The sequence below is a fragment of the Sciurus carolinensis genome, unplaced genomic scaffold, assembly GCF_902686445.1.
Source record: "Sciurus carolinensis unplaced genomic scaffold, mSciCar1.2, whole genome shotgun sequence".
In the NCBI taxonomy this organism is placed as follows: Eukaryota; Metazoa; Chordata; class Mammalia; order Rodentia; family Sciuridae; genus Sciurus; species Sciurus carolinensis.
Window position 1 is genome coordinate 1,676,496 of NW_025920137.1, and position 15,919 is coordinate 1,692,414.

General features: G+C 36.4%; 1 protein-coding gene across 1 annotated transcript in view; it reads right to left on the minus strand.

Moving 5' to 3' along the window:
• The window catches only part of LOC124974205 (intraflagellar transport protein 88 homolog), a 96,149-nt gene that overhangs the window by 29,266 nt on the left and 50,964 nt on the right, over positions 1-15,919 (minus strand). The window contains 1 exon segment of the mRNA XM_047537650.1: positions 10,677-10,763. Coding sequence (XP_047393606.1) covers positions 10,677-10,763 — 87 coding nt within the window.

A 15,919-nucleotide genomic window follows, 5' to 3' on the forward strand; every position in this document is an offset into this window, starting at 1 on the left:
AAATTTCAGACCAATATCCTTAATGAACATCGATGCAAAAATTCTCAACGAAATTTTAGCAAATCGCATACAAATATATATTGAAAAGATAGTGCACCACGATCAAGTGGGTTTTATCCCAGGGATGCAAGGTTGGTTCAACATTCGGAAATCAATAAATGTCATTCACCATATCAACAGACTTAAAGTTAAGAATCACATGATTATTTCAATAGATGCAGAAAAAGCATTTGATAAAATACAGCATCCCTTCATGCTCAAAACACTAGAAAAAATTGGGGTAGTGGGAACATTCCTAAACATTATAAAGGCAATCTACGCTAAGCCCATGGCTAATATCATTCTAAATGGTGAAAAACTGAAAGCATTCCCCCTAAAAACTGGAACAAGGCAGGGATGCCCTCTTTCACCGCTTCTATTCAACATCGTCCTTGAGACTCTAGCCAGAGCAATCAGACAAACCAAAGAAATTAAAGGGATACGAATAGGAAAAGAAGAACTCAAACTATCCCTGTTCGCTGATGACATGATTATATATTTAGAGGAACCTGGAAATTCCACCAGAAAACTTTTAGAACTCATAAGTGAATTCAGTAAAGTAGCAGGTTACAAGATCAATGCTCATAAATCCAATGCATTTTTATACATAAGTGATGAATCTTCAGAAAGAGAAATTAGGAAATCTACCCCATTCACAATAGCCTCGAAAAAAATAAAATACTTGGGAATCAATCTCACAAAAGAGGTGAAAGACCTCTACAATGAGAACTACAGAACACTAAAGAAAGAAATTCAAGAACACCTTAGAAGATGGAAAGATCTCCCATGTTCCTGGATAGGCAGAATTAATATCGTCAAAATGGCTATTCTACCTAAAGTGCTATACAGATTCAATGCAATTCCAATTAAAATCCCAATGATGTACCTTGCAGAAATAGAGCAAGCAATTATGAAATTCATCTGGAAGAATAAAAAACCTAGAATAGCTAAAGCAATCCTCAGTAGCAAGAGCGAAGCAGGGGGTATTGCAATACCAGATCTTCAACTCTACTACAAAGCAATAGTAACAAAAACGGCATGGTATTGGTACCAAAATAGACAGGTAGATCAATGGTACAGAATAGAGGACATGGACACAAACCCAAATAAATACAATTTTCTCATACTAGACAAAGGTTCCAACAATATGCAATGGAGAAAAGATAGCCTCTTCAACAAATGGTGCTGGGAAAACTGGAAAACCATATGCAATAGAATGAAATTAAACCCCTATCTCTCACCCTACACAAAACTCAACTCAAAATGGATCAAGGACCTCGGAATCAGACCAGAGACCCTGCATCTTATAGAAGAAAAAGTAGGTCCAAATCTTCAACTTGTTGGCTTAGGATCAGACTTCCTTAACAGGACTCCCATAGCACAAGAAATAAAAGCAAGAATCAACAACTGGGATAGATTCAAACTTAAAAGCTTTCTCTCAGCAAAGGAAACTATCAGAAATGTGAAGAGAGAGCCTACAGAGTGGGAGAATATTTTTGCCAACCATACCTCAGATAGAGCGCTAATTTCCAGAATCTATAAAGAACTCAAAAAACTCTACACGAAGAATACAAATAATCCAATCAACAAATGGGCTAAGGAAATGAACAGACACTTCACAGAAGAAGATGTACAAGTAATCAACAGATATATGAAAAAATGTTCAACATCCCTAGTAATAAGAGAAATGCAAATCAAAACTACCCTAAGATTTCATCTCACCCCAATTAGAATGGTGATTATCAAGAACACAAGCAACAATAGGTGTTGGCGAGGATGTGGTGAAAAAGGAACACTCATACATTGCTGGTGGGGTTGCAAATTAGTGCAGCCACTCTGGAAAGCAGTGTGGAGATTCCTCAGAAAGCTTGGAATGGAACCACCATTTGACCCAGCTATCCCACTCCTTGGTCTATACCCAAAGGACTTAAAATCAGCATACTACAGAGATACAGCCACATCAATGTTCATTGCTGCTCAATTCACCATAGCCAGATTATGGAACCAACCTAGATGCCCTTCAGTTGATGAATGGATAAAGAAACTGTGGCATATTTATACAATGGAATATTACTCCGCAATGAAGAATGATAAAATTATGGCATTTGTAGGCAAATGGGCGAAATTGGAGAATATCATGCTAAGTGAGATAAGCCAATCTCAAAAAACTAAAGGACGAATGATCTCGCTGATAAGCGAATGAGGACATATAATGGGGGTGGGAGGGGTTAGCATTAGGTTTAGGGTTAGGTTTAGAGTTAGGCTAAGGAGAGCGGTAAGAATGAAGGAAAGAAGGACTGTATAAAGGGAAAAGGGTGGGAGGGGTGGGGGGGAAGGGAAAAAAAAGAAACATCATTACCCTATGTAAACGTAAAAAAATAAATTAAAAAAAAAAAAGAAAAAAAAAAAAAAAAAAAAAAGAAATGCTCTTTGAGAAAGCCTAAATTGAATACCTGAATCCTGTAATGATTAGAGATGATAGACTTCTGAGTTTATGAATGAGTATATAGTAATGGAGGGCAGAACGAATACATAAGTACTGGACAGACTGAAGCAGAGTAATCAAAAGAAAATACTGAAGCTTATTAACATGTATCTACCAGAATAAATTACAGAGTTCCAGAGTACATCAGGAAGAGATTATTGAACATGTAACATTGAGGAAAATTAGTATTAATGAAGTGAATTGAGATATGAGAAAAGTGATGAAGGTGTGATCCAGCAATCTGTATTTGAAAGTGTGTAAGAGATACCAATCAACACAAAGACTACACGGGGAAATAATGTAACTCAAAAGTAGCTCTCAGTCATTTAGGGACTTCACATTAGCAAATCATAGATGAAGAATTTTTAATGATTGCTGATATTATATGTACATAATATGAATTTTTCTTTGTTTTCTTGGTGAATAGTAAAAAGAATTTTGCAGGTTGCATGATCAATATAAATCATGAAGAATGGAAAACTGTAATAGCTTCCACTTCACAAATTCATTCTGAACTTTAATTGAGCCTTTGAAAAAAGTTTGCTAAAAGGCAAAATTCTCACCTTTCAAAGTTTACCACTTTCCGTCTGTTATTTTGCCATAAGTACCTTTTCATTTATATTAATTTTGCAAAATTACACGTAAAACATTTGTTATGGATAATAGCACCTGTCTTAATTTGTTAACCAAACTATAAAATAAAACCAAATATGCAGTTAATTGATATTTAATAAGAGTCGCATGTTTGGTTAAATAATAAATGACAAGGATTTTGAATCAAAGCCTTTCACCAGGCAAGTATATAATGAACCCTTAACAAGCATTAATATTCTGGTCCAGAGAATTTGCAAAAAAACCTATTAGGCAAAAATGTCATCAACCAAATCATTCCAGTTAAAGAAGTTATAAAATAGCCCCATGTTTCTTAAATAAGAAGGCACATGAAATGGTAGACCTTCTTTTCTACAGGCTTTGAATATAAAGTGTTATAGTTATTATTATAGTCAATGCTGAAGATTAAAGTTTTATTTATCTACCTGGACCCACTAAGCTATAATGAGTTTATTGTGTAGCAGAGGGTTTATAAATAAATTTTGCCTATTTAAACATTTAATTTATATTAAAGACTTTTAATATTAGCCCTTTTAAAATGTCAAATTATGTAGGCATATCTTGAAGACATATTTACTTGGTCCAAATAAAATAGTGAATTGTAGAACAGTGTTTAAAAGTGTATTACTTAAATGAATTTTCATCTTTTCCCCTTCTCAGTGACTGCTGGTTCCTGCCCTGAAAGTACAACTTTCAAATTTTGCTTTTAAAACTATAAGGTGGTGATTGAAAAAATGAATGTCATTGCCAGCATGACATACTCTACCACATTTCCCATTTGTAGTATTTTTTTTAGCTTTAAAAAGTACAAGTCACAGAACTATACATTTTGGAACAATTAGAGATGTAACTAAACATAAAGCCAACCACGTGATATTACCAATCATGTGTTTTCAATTAGATATCCATAGTCTGCAAGTTAATTTAGTTAGACCAATGTATCTGCATCATCAACAAAAATATTCATCATCATTATCACTTTTCAGCTGGCAGAAATTAGCAGCAGATGTTATGGAAGTTTTCCATGTTTATATTCAGAGATGTTCAACATTCCCCCGTGAATTCAAAATAGGAAAACACAATGAATCATGTCCCTGCAGTCATAGCAAACTATATTTTGCATCATAATAACCATTTGTCTAACAGAAATTCATCTCATATTTGTTTCCCCTCAAAGGTAAGGAAGTTGCAGAACAGTTGGGTGTCAATAAAAATGTTCTTCATATTAGCCAGACTAAAAAAGAGAAAATAGTTTTGTTTATAAAATATTCTGAGGAATCCAATGTAATAACCAGGGTATCTCTGTGTTGCATCAATTTCTTGCTCAACTTTTATATTAATGAAATATTTATTTAAGGTTTATAGTCTTTTATTACTGTACCCTTCCAAATTAATGAAGATCACTCTTTTGAGTGTCAAGTACATAAGTACCTTATTCAAATACAGTATGAAACAGAACAAGTAAACATAAAAAAGGGCAAAAATAATTAAATATTTTAATGTTAGGAGACACTGAAAATGAGCTTGCAATGACAATTTGACATTGCACTTAGCACTGGGTTTACTCAGAGAAAAGTCAAACAGAGGCTCATCTTATAAACATAAATATTTTTCTAATATCAATTCTAAGAAGTAATTAACAACAATGGGTCTTAATATAAGAAGATGTGAGTAATGTGGTGGATGACATTTTCAACTGAGTTTGCAGTAGAAATAGAAGCATTTTCTAAATGATATAACTTACATCAGCACTGATAAACACTGGAAAATAACATTTAATTATAAGCCCTAAAAGCATTGGAAACTGAGTGGGTATTAAACCGGATGTATAAATTTCTGATGATGTTAGTAAATAGAATATTAGTGAGCTCTCATTTGCGAGTTCTAGAATGACTTCCTTAAGTTTTCCATTGGATACTAAATCAATAAGATGTTCAGATATAAAATGCTCTTCATTTAATAATATTGGGAGTTATTACATGGTATCTTCCTGTTAAATTTTCAAAATTCTTATTAGTACTGTTAAGTTCAGTCACTAAGAAATCTGGTTATTTTGTAATTTAATCATAAAACTTATTTTCACATAATATTATATTGACCTAGTGATTTCTTCTTTAAAGAATATTTCAGCAAACAGATTTTTAAATTTTGTCATATGGCAGGATGAGTAAATAACATGTGCCTAAGTAAAGTAAATCAACTAAAACACTTGACCATCATGACTGGTTATCATTAAGCATGTTGTTTTTTCTGATGGGTGCCTGAAAAAAAAAATCAGCATTATATTTGTTGTTTTTCAGAGTAACTAAGTTTTACTTAATATACATGTGACAACATGGGCTCTTGTTAGGGAAATTAGGAAGTGGAATTCGAACTCAAATGAAAGACCAACTTGCTTTTTGCCCAGAATTGTGTCAAAGTCCTACTGGAAAACTTTTCTTTAATGAAAAAAGAACTTTAAATGTGCTTAAATCTCTTGTCGGGAGGAAGGGGGATATGCTTGAAAATATCTGAGGGTGAATACCAAGAATTAAACCCTGATAAAAGAATTCTTATCCAAGGGCTATGTAAAGAAGGGAGGAAAGCAGGACAGGGAAGGGCAAAAAGATATATAGTAAATTATTTATATAATCAATATGTCTTCTAAGCTCAGAAGTCTCACCTCACACTGAGACTGCAAGGGGCTCTGTAATGTGTTTTAGGGTTGATGTGAGGAAGTATGGCCCTTTCAGTCATCTCTAGGAATGTAGCCTGGACAGTTATCTAGAGAAAGGTAGAGCTATGAAACAGGGAGAGCCAGTCAACTCTCACTACCTAGTAAGGGGATCAGAGGGGCAACAGCAGCAAACAACATCTGATACAGTAGTTTAGTCTATTAAATTGTAAAAGTCTAGTAGTCTTTTTTTAATAACTGTCAAACTATACATTGGCAGTTTACAGACAATATAAAATTAGGAAAGTGATAATTAAGTAATTATCTAAAACTAGATTCACTCAAGTTACATGCTATAAAACATGCTCATACAATTCTATTCAAATGACACCAGGTTCAACAAATCATTAAGTTGAAAATGTAGCTGTTGAACTGCATATCAGAACCAAGATTGAGTCCCCCTCCTCCGGTGTTTCATATCTCAGCAATGGCTCTACCATGTAACCCATTATCCAAGTCTTATAATTCAGGAGCTATCCTTTTTTCTTTTCTCTGACTATTCATATAAGGCCTGTTTGAGTTCTTTCTTATAGCTCTGAAATATCTCCTGAATCAACTTACTTTCTTTTTAAAACATTTTTTTTAATCTTATTGAGGTATAGTTGACAAAAATGCTTGATATTTTCATATATACACATATTATAAATGAGTTGAATCCATTTATTTTCCTTTTTTTTTTTTTTTTTTCTAGTCAGTTCACACTTCCATCGTCTCTAGCTTAGATTTCTGGGAAAACAAAACAAAACAACAACAACAAAAAATACTCATGTGTTTTATTGCATTTGGTCTTGACCTCCTTTACCATATTCTCATATCACAGCTGTATATCCTATTTCCTATTTTAAAAATAAACCCAAATAGGTATCCTTCTCTCCTGTGTAAAAAGTGCTGTTGGATTTCTATCTTAAATATGTTCTAGAAGACATTTATGGAATTTGTCTTCTGCCTATGCTTCTAGCCTCTTTTTTTCCCGCACAGTTCTGTGGATCTTGACCACTTTCTCTTTCCTTCAAGTACTCAAATGGCACATACTTCCTTCCTCTTAATGGTCTTCACACATTTCCATCCACCAGACATTCTAATTCCCTGGTCATGAATACATACACACACTTACAGAAACATGCAAGTCTACATGCAGCCTTCCTCACCAGAGCACTCCTGAAAGTGAATTCTTTGCTGTATTTAAGATCTCCTGTAAACCACTGGTTTCTCACAAAGAACACAGAAATATCTAAAGCCTCACTCACATCCTCTTAACCTTACTTCCAGCCAAATATTGACCACTTTTACCCTCAATGGTTCACTTTCCTAATGATACAATGTAGAATGCTGCTGGAGACATTTCTGCTCTCAGCACAAACTAAAACTGTGGGTGAGTTAGCACAACCCACAAAAACAGCAAGCAATCCTCCTCCCATCATTATCCAGAATTATCCAGAAATAGATAATTCTGAGGCCAAAGAGCAGAACTCCTGGTGAGGAAAAAATAAGACTTCTTTACAAAGTAGTGAATAGATACACCACATGCATAACAGATATATAATCCTTGCATGGCTTCCTTTTCTTTCTTTTTTTTTTTTGACCTCTGATTTAATCTTTTTTTAATTTTTTTTATTTTTTATTATTATAAACAAATGGGATACATGTTGTTTCTCTATTTGTACATGGAGTCAAGGCATACCATTGGTGTAATCATAAATTTACATAGGGTAAAGTTGTTTGATTCATTCTGTTATTTTTTCCCTTCCCCCCCACCCCTCCCACCCCTCTTTTCCCTCTATACAGTCCTTCCTTCCTCAATTCTTGCCCCCCTCCTTATCCCTAACCCTAAACCTAACCCTAACCCTAACGCTAACCCCTCCCATCCCCATTATATGTCTTCATCCACTTATCAGCAAGATCATTCGTCCTTTAGTTTTTTGAGATTAGCTTATCTCACTTAGCATGATATTCTCCAATTTCATCCATTTGCCTGCAAATGCCATAATTTTATCATCCTTCATGGTGGAGTAATATTCCATTGTACATATATGCCACAGTTTCTTTACCCATTCATCAAGTGAAGGGCATCTAGGTTGGTTCCACAATCTGGCTATGGTGAATTGAGCAGCAATGAACATTGATGTGGCTGTATCTCTGTAGTATGCTGATTTTAAGTCCTTTGGGTATAGGCCAAGGAGTGGGATAGCTGGGTCAAATGGTGGTTCCATTCCAAGCTTTCTGAGGAATCTCCATACCGCTTTCCAGAGTGGCTGCACTAATTTGCAACCCCACCAGCAATGTATGAGTGTACTTTTTCCCCACATCCTCGCCAACACCTATTGTTGCTTGTGTTCTTGATAATCGCCATTCTAATTGGGGTGAGATGAAATCTTAGGGTAGTTTTGATTTGCATTTCTCTTATTACTAGAGATGTTGAACATTTTTTCATATATCTGTTGATTGCTTGTACATCTTCTTCTGTGAAGTGTCTGTTCATTTCCTTAGCCCATTTGTTGATTGGATTATTTGTATTCTTCGTGTAGAGTTTTTTGAGTTCTTTATAGATTCTGGAAATTAGTGCTCTATCTGAAGTATGAGTGGCAAAGATATTCTCCCACTCTGTAGGCTCTCTCTTCACATTACTGATAGTTTCCTTTGCTGAGAGAAAGCTTTTGATACAATCCCATACATGTCATTAGTTTATGTTATGGTTTGGGTGTGAGGTGTCCCACAAAAGCTCATGTGTGACACAAGGCATTTTTGGTTATAACCACTTTCCTCAGAATGGGTACAACAGATGCTCCAACAGCTCTGCAGATTTGACAATTCACTTCCTTCCTTCCTTAAAAATTGCTGTTGGCTTTCTCCAGAACATTTATCAAACTTGGTGAAGATCTGGTTACTAATTAAACTATTTTCACAAAATTCATTAATGCCTTTCTAAACTCAAAATTTAGTGGATGTACTAGATACTACACTTCTCGCTAGATCTTCCTTTAAAAGTGCTGGTAATAATCCAGGAGTGGTAGCACACACCTGTGATCCCAGCAGTTTGGGAGGCTGAGGCAGGAGGATTGAGAGTTCAAAGTCAGCGTCAGCAAAAGTGAGGCATTAAGCAACTCAGTGAGATCCTGTCTCTAAATAAAATACAAAAAAGGGCTGGGGATGTGGCTTAGTTGTCGAGTGCCCCTGAGTTCAATCTCCAGTACCTGCCTCCCACCCCTGACCAAAAAAGTGCTGATAATGTTGCTGGCTGCCAGCCAGAGCTGGCAGTCCTCTCTGGAAATTACCCTGGGCGGCAGAGAAAGACAGTCATTTTGTTTACTTCTTGGTGGGGAGGCTACATTCAATGACTGGTTGATGCAGGAGTACAAAGACCCAGTCCCTCAGCTTCAGAGTACACTCCAAGACTGGCAAGGATTTTGGAGATTGCATTATAACCCAATTTGTCTTTCTGCTGAATCCTGCTTGCTCTCTCCAGATCCCAGTTCCCACCCCTAACTCTCCTACCCTATCCCTCATACAGATCTGAAGAGTTCTGCCAAGTGAATCTCCATTTTGTATCTTAAGTCTTCCGTTCTAAATAGCATCAAGGGTCTATTCAAAGTTTTCATTTCCTTGAGTTACCCCTCTGGTGAATCAATGCTGCATACTTCCTCTTTGTGCCATCCTTTACTTCAAAGACACCATGCTATCTTGGTTCTTTTCCTGTCTTCTCAAACTGAATCTTACTCTTGCCTCCTCAGTGTTTATATACCCCACAGTTCTCAGTTCTAAGCTTTCACCTCTATAGAGATGACCACTGAATTTCATCTCCAAGCTTGATTTCCATTCTGAAATCAGTTCATATGCCTCCTGGACATTTCTCTTCAGATCTATCACCATTACTATAAAACAAATTTTAAATATACTCAAAAACAACTTCTTTACCCCCTAATTAGCACCCTCGGGACATACAACCAGCAATACTCTCCTGCCAACAGTTTTAATATACTCGAGTCCTATTTTTAACTGGTGGTTTTGATCTCTTTCTTCACCTTAGCACATATAAGGGATGTAGTACCTTTCCACTAATAAGAGCAGGACAGCACAACAGTGATTCTCAGTGGTGCACAAATCGAAGCTGTAATGTAATGGAACTGGAATGTAATTTAACAAAACACCATCACTGTTCTGCACACCTTCTTCCTACCACTTTCTTGCCTCTATGCTGTATTTGGACCTTGTTGGATCAACTTTTCTTTGAAATCTTTCCTCAAAGTCCTAAAGTAAAATGTTATTTGTCTTTTTGAATGTGAAGCACTTATTACCAACATTAATTTATTGTTCTCTACTTTGAACCTTCCTTCCTCATCTACCTACCCACCTTCTTTGTTCAAGATTTAAAAAGAATCATTCCCAATTTAAGAAACAATCATTACAAATAAAGAAACAATCATTCCCAATGATTGGCACTCAGTAGGCCTTCAAAGAACACTCACTGTAGATGGTACTCCTCTGTAATTTTATTTAAAATCATTTAACCTATCACTTTCTTCATCACTAACAGGAAATGTATCTCTATCTCACCTCTTAGCTATATGTTCCATAATTTTATGATGTTTTGTTCACTATCGCAGTTTTTCTCCCTCCCATCTCCTTTAGAGATGATCTTCTCACTCATGCCTACAAACACTCAAGCCCAGAACCTGCATGATCAGATCTTCTATACACCTCAATATTATTCCACTTAATATTCTCCCCCACTCTTCTTTGGGGGCCTCTCATTAGGCATGATCCTTAGGTAGATATTCAGCAATATAAAAATACCACATGACCAACTCTTAATTAAGAAACAAAACTTACCAGATAATACAGGAATGAGAGATTGGTTGCAGCTGCACTTTTCACTCTACTGTCCTTTTTCTCAAACATTTTTAAGGTATCTACTGCCTAGAAATGGAATATCTGAAGTTACTACCATTGTAAATGACAGTACTCAAGCTTATGGTGGGGAAAAGATCAGTATGGAGTGTTAAGACCAGTGAAGAGTACAAAAGGGTGGGTTAATATGCTCAAGAAAAGAGATGACAAGATGGAAATTTCATTTGAGAGTTAGATTTTATAAAAAATAATGAAATAGAAATTCTGAAGCTAAAAATATAATAATTAAAATTAAGAATATATAGATGGGTTTAATAGCAGATTAAATATAACTAAAGAGAAGACTGAGATAAAGCAAGGTCACTAGTGAATACTGAAGTCTTGTGAGTCATGCAAAGCAGTTTAGGGTTCATCCTGCATCATGGGGTGGGAATGACAACTTGTAAGGTTTAACCTAATAAACATAATCACATTTGCTCTTTATGAAATATTCTGAGATTCTTTTTCTTCTGATTATTACAGACTAGTCTTCCTTAAAAGACCAGACTTCCAGAGAGAACAATGAAAACAGTTATATAAAATACTGAAAATAATTTCTGAAGACACTGGAGGATCATAGAGACAACAAGGACTTTAAGGTCAAAATTTCAGAAAATGTTCAGAAAAAAAAAAGGGGGGGGGGTTCTTAGAAAAGAACAAAAAAGAGACCTATGAGAAAACAGTGAAAATGTTTATTAGAAATGTAACTGAAGTTCCAAAAGGGAAAGAAAGGTGAATGGCTGAGAATTTTCTAAAATAAGTAATAGAAAATAATTCTGAGAACATAATAAAAATGATCTGAAGTAGATCCAAATATAATTACATTTTCAAATCATAAGAAATTAATGTGCATTTTTAACCAACTGGAAAATCTGAGATAACGTTAACCAAATAAAATATGTGGAATGGCAGGCACCTTACATGAAGGTTGAATGAGTATTCAACATTGAAATTACTACAGAATATCAGAAATAACAAAAAAGGTAGCAAAAGGCAATGAGTTATCTTTTCTTTCTTCTTTTAAAGTACATTTAGCAAATAGAAAATGCTCTTGGTTAACTCCCATCCCTGGTAGCAGTCATGTTCAAGCAAAAATCCTGCTTTAGATTTTACAACGGTCATCAGCTATAGCTACTCCAAGTGTCTGACAAATTCTGAGATGTGTGCTGTATAGTGACTGACTCAACTGACATAACTCTGATGAAGTACCAGTCAGCGTGTCAACTCAATTTTGTGAAGGGTAGACAACTTAAAAATATTAGATTTCATATATTTTGGTTATAATATGAGTGAATTGTTATTACTTTAAAGGGTGTATGATGACTTTAAAGAAAACTGTTAGAATTTCTAGGCCAGTTGTTTATAATTCCACAAAGTAAACAGTGTAAAAGAAAAATCCAAACATCATATCCTCACTCTTGGAATTTTGTTTTCTTCACTTATTTTTTAAGAAGAATTTTATAAAACTGTCAAGAAATTGCTAAAACTCACTTCAAAAATTAATGTTGCTACTATTGATCATCCTGTACAAAACATCTCATGGATTCTTTACATAACCTCCACAGCTATTAATGTGAAAGTCATTGCTGTTTTAAATCTCTAAGTTATGTAAGCCACAATTCTTTGAATAAGATTTGCAATGTTTTAATCTTCACTTTTACATTGTGTCACAACAAACATGTTACTTCAAAATATAGGGCACTTAAATAGCTATAGTCATATATTCATTAAGTTTTCTGAGGTAAAGTGCAGAAGAAAAGAAAGCTGTTCTCTAGAATTTATGACATCCATAAAATGGGATACGAAAAGAAAACTAACAAGTAACAGTACTAATTTTTAAAAAAGAATGCTATAGTAATTTATATCATTCCTTTTAGAAGCAGTCATTTGTTTTATAGTCAAGTAAATGTGTTAAATTTAAATTTTTTTAAAATATTTACTTCTTTGTAGTTCAATAATATACTTTAAGGTACATTTAAAACAAAAACTAGTTTCTCCCAAAATGGTTTCTCCCAAATTCAGTAACATATAAAAGGTCAAGGCGATCCAAGATGGCGGACTAGAGGGTGACTGCATCTCCTGTCACTCCAGAACCCAGGATTCAAGAAGGGGAGGCATTGAGAGACTCGGATTAAAACAGAGCCACAGGGTGAGTCTCCCCCACCGGGTGAACTTCGGCCTGGGCAGCAGGCCCGGATAGGGGCGGCTTATCAGAGCAGGGCAGGGCGGCTAGAGTCTTCCCCTGGTAGCCCTGTTCACTCCGGCGGTGGGCTCCTCCCACATGGCCAGCTTCTCCAGCTTCTCAGAGCAGGCCCTCCAGTGAGAGCCTTTCTGCACAGAACCAGATCCAAGTCCTGGAGCCAGCACAGTGAGCTCCGCCCGCAGGCAGCTTCAGGGACCAGGACAGGGCAGCCAGGGACTTCCCCAAGCAGTCCGACTCCCTCCGGCGGGAGGCAACTTTTAAGGCTAGCTTCTCGGAGCAGATCGCCAAGTGAGAGCCTTTCTACACAGAGCCAGCCACAAGTCCCCGAGCCAGCAGAGAGCTCCGACCCGCAGGCAACCTCTGGGACCACGGCAGGACAGCCAGAGATTTCTCCAGGCGGTCCTGCCACCTCCAGCCGCACGCTCTTTCCACGGGGTGATCCAAGATGGCGGAATAGAGGGTGACTACATATCCTGTCGCTCCAGAACCCAGGATTCAAGAAGGGGAGGCACTGAGAGACTCAGACTAAAATAGAGCCACAGGGTGAGTCTCCCCCACCGGGTGAAGCTTGGCCTCGGCTGCAGGCCCGCATAAGGGTGGCTTATCAGAGCAGGGCAGGGCGGCTAGAGTCTTCCCCAGGTAGCCCTGCTCGCTCTGGGGGTGGGCTCCTCCCACACGGCCAGCATCTCTGAGCAGGCCCCCCAGTGAGAGCCTTTCCACACAGAGCCAGTTCCAAGCCCTGGAACCAGTAGCGGGCTAGGGGAAGCTTTCTTCGGAAGCACTGCATTAACAAGTTCCTCCAAGACTTCAGGCTACTGAAGGCTGGGAAGGTGATACACTGGAAATCTACTGGGACACTATAAGCCAATAGAGGAAATCTGCAATATCTCAGAGTCCCACTGGCATCTGACCAAAATGAGAAAACAAGGGAAGAAAATGTCCCAAACAAACCTAGGTACTATATCAATAAAACCCAATGATAGCACAGCAGAAGAAATGTCAGAAAGGGAGTTCAGAATATACATAATTAAAACAATCAGGGAAGCAAACGAGGAGATGAAAGAGCAAATGCAGACATTGAAGGAGGAGATGAAAGAGCAAATGCAGGCATTAAATGATCGCACCAATCAACAGTTAAAAGACCAAATACGGGAAGGGAGAGATCATTTCAATAAAGAGGTAGAGATACTGAAAAAAAAAAAAAAACAGAAATCCTTGAAATGAAGGAAACAATAAACCAAGTTAAAAACTCCATAGAAAGCATAACCAATAGGATAGAACACCTGGAAGTCAGAACATCAGACATTGAAGAAAAATATTTAATCTTGAAAACAAAGTTGACCAAACAGAGAAGATGGTAAGAAATCATGAAGAGAATCTACAAGAATTATGGGATATCATGAAAAGGCCGAATTTAAGAATTATTGGGATTGAGGAAGGCTTAGAGAAACAAACCAAAGGAATGAACACTCTATTCAATGAAATAATATCAGAAAATTTCCCAGATCTGAAGAATGAAATGGGAAACCAAGTACAAGAGGTTTATAGGACTCCAAATAAACCAAATTACAACAGACCCACACCAAGGCACATTATTATGAAAATACCTAACATACAAAATAAAGACAGAATTTTAAAGACTGCAAGAGAAAAGAATCAAATTACATTCAGGGGGAAACCAATAAGAATATCAGCAGATTTTCAATCCAGACCCTAAAACTAGAAGGGCCTGGAACAACATTTACCAAGCCCTGAAAGAAAACGGATGCCAACCAAGAATCTTATACCCAGCAAAACTTACTTTCAGATTTGACAATGAAATAAGATCCTTCCATGATAAATAAAAGCTAAAGGAATGTACAAAAAGAAAGCCAGCATTACAGAACATTCTCAGCAACATATTCCATGAGGAAGAGATGAAAAACAACGACGCAAATCAGCAACGGGAGGAGCCTAAAGGAATAGCCAAATAAAGGAGAAATCAAATTATGTCAAAAACCAAAAATGAGTCAAATGACTGGGAATACAAATCATATCACAATAATAACCCTGAATGTTAATGGCCTGAATTCATCAATCAAAAGACATAGACTGGCAGATTGGATTATAAAGAAAAATCCAACAATATGCTGCCTGCAAGAGACTCACCTCATAGAAAGAGATACCCACAGACTAAAGGTGAAAGAATGGGAAAAAACATACCATGCACACGGACACAGCAAAAAAGCTGGAGTATCCATCCTCATTTCAGATAATGTGGACTTCAAGCCAAAACTAGTCAGAAGGGATAAAGAAGGACATTACATACTGCTTAAGGGAAGCATAAATCAGCAAGACATAACAATCATAAATATCTATGCCCTGAACATTGGCTCATCCGTGTACATCAAACAAATCCTTCTCAATTCCAGAAATCAAATAGACCACAACACAATAATACTAGGTGATTTTAACACACCTCTCTCACCACTGGATATATCTTCCAAACAAAAATTGAATAAAGAAACCATAGATCTCAATGGCACAATCAACAATTTAGACTTAACAGACATATATAGAATATACCATCCAACAAAGAACGAATATGCTTTCTTCTCAGCAGCACATGGATCCTTCTCTAAAATAGACCATATTTTATGCCACAAAGCTACTGTTAGCAAATACAAGAAGATAGAGATACTACCTTGTACTCTATCAGATCATAATGGATTGAAATTAGAAATAAATGACAGAATAAAATCTCCAATACCTGGAGATTAAATAATACACTATTATATGATGAATAGATAACAGAAGACATCAGGAGGGAAATAAAAAAAATTCTTAGAAGTAAACAAGAACAAAGACACATCATATCAAAATCTCTGAGACACTATGAAAGCAGTACTTAGAGGAAAATTTATTTCATGGGGTGCATTCAACAAAAGAAGTAGAAATCAACAAATAAACGACTTAACACTATAGCTCAAAGCCCTAGAAAAAG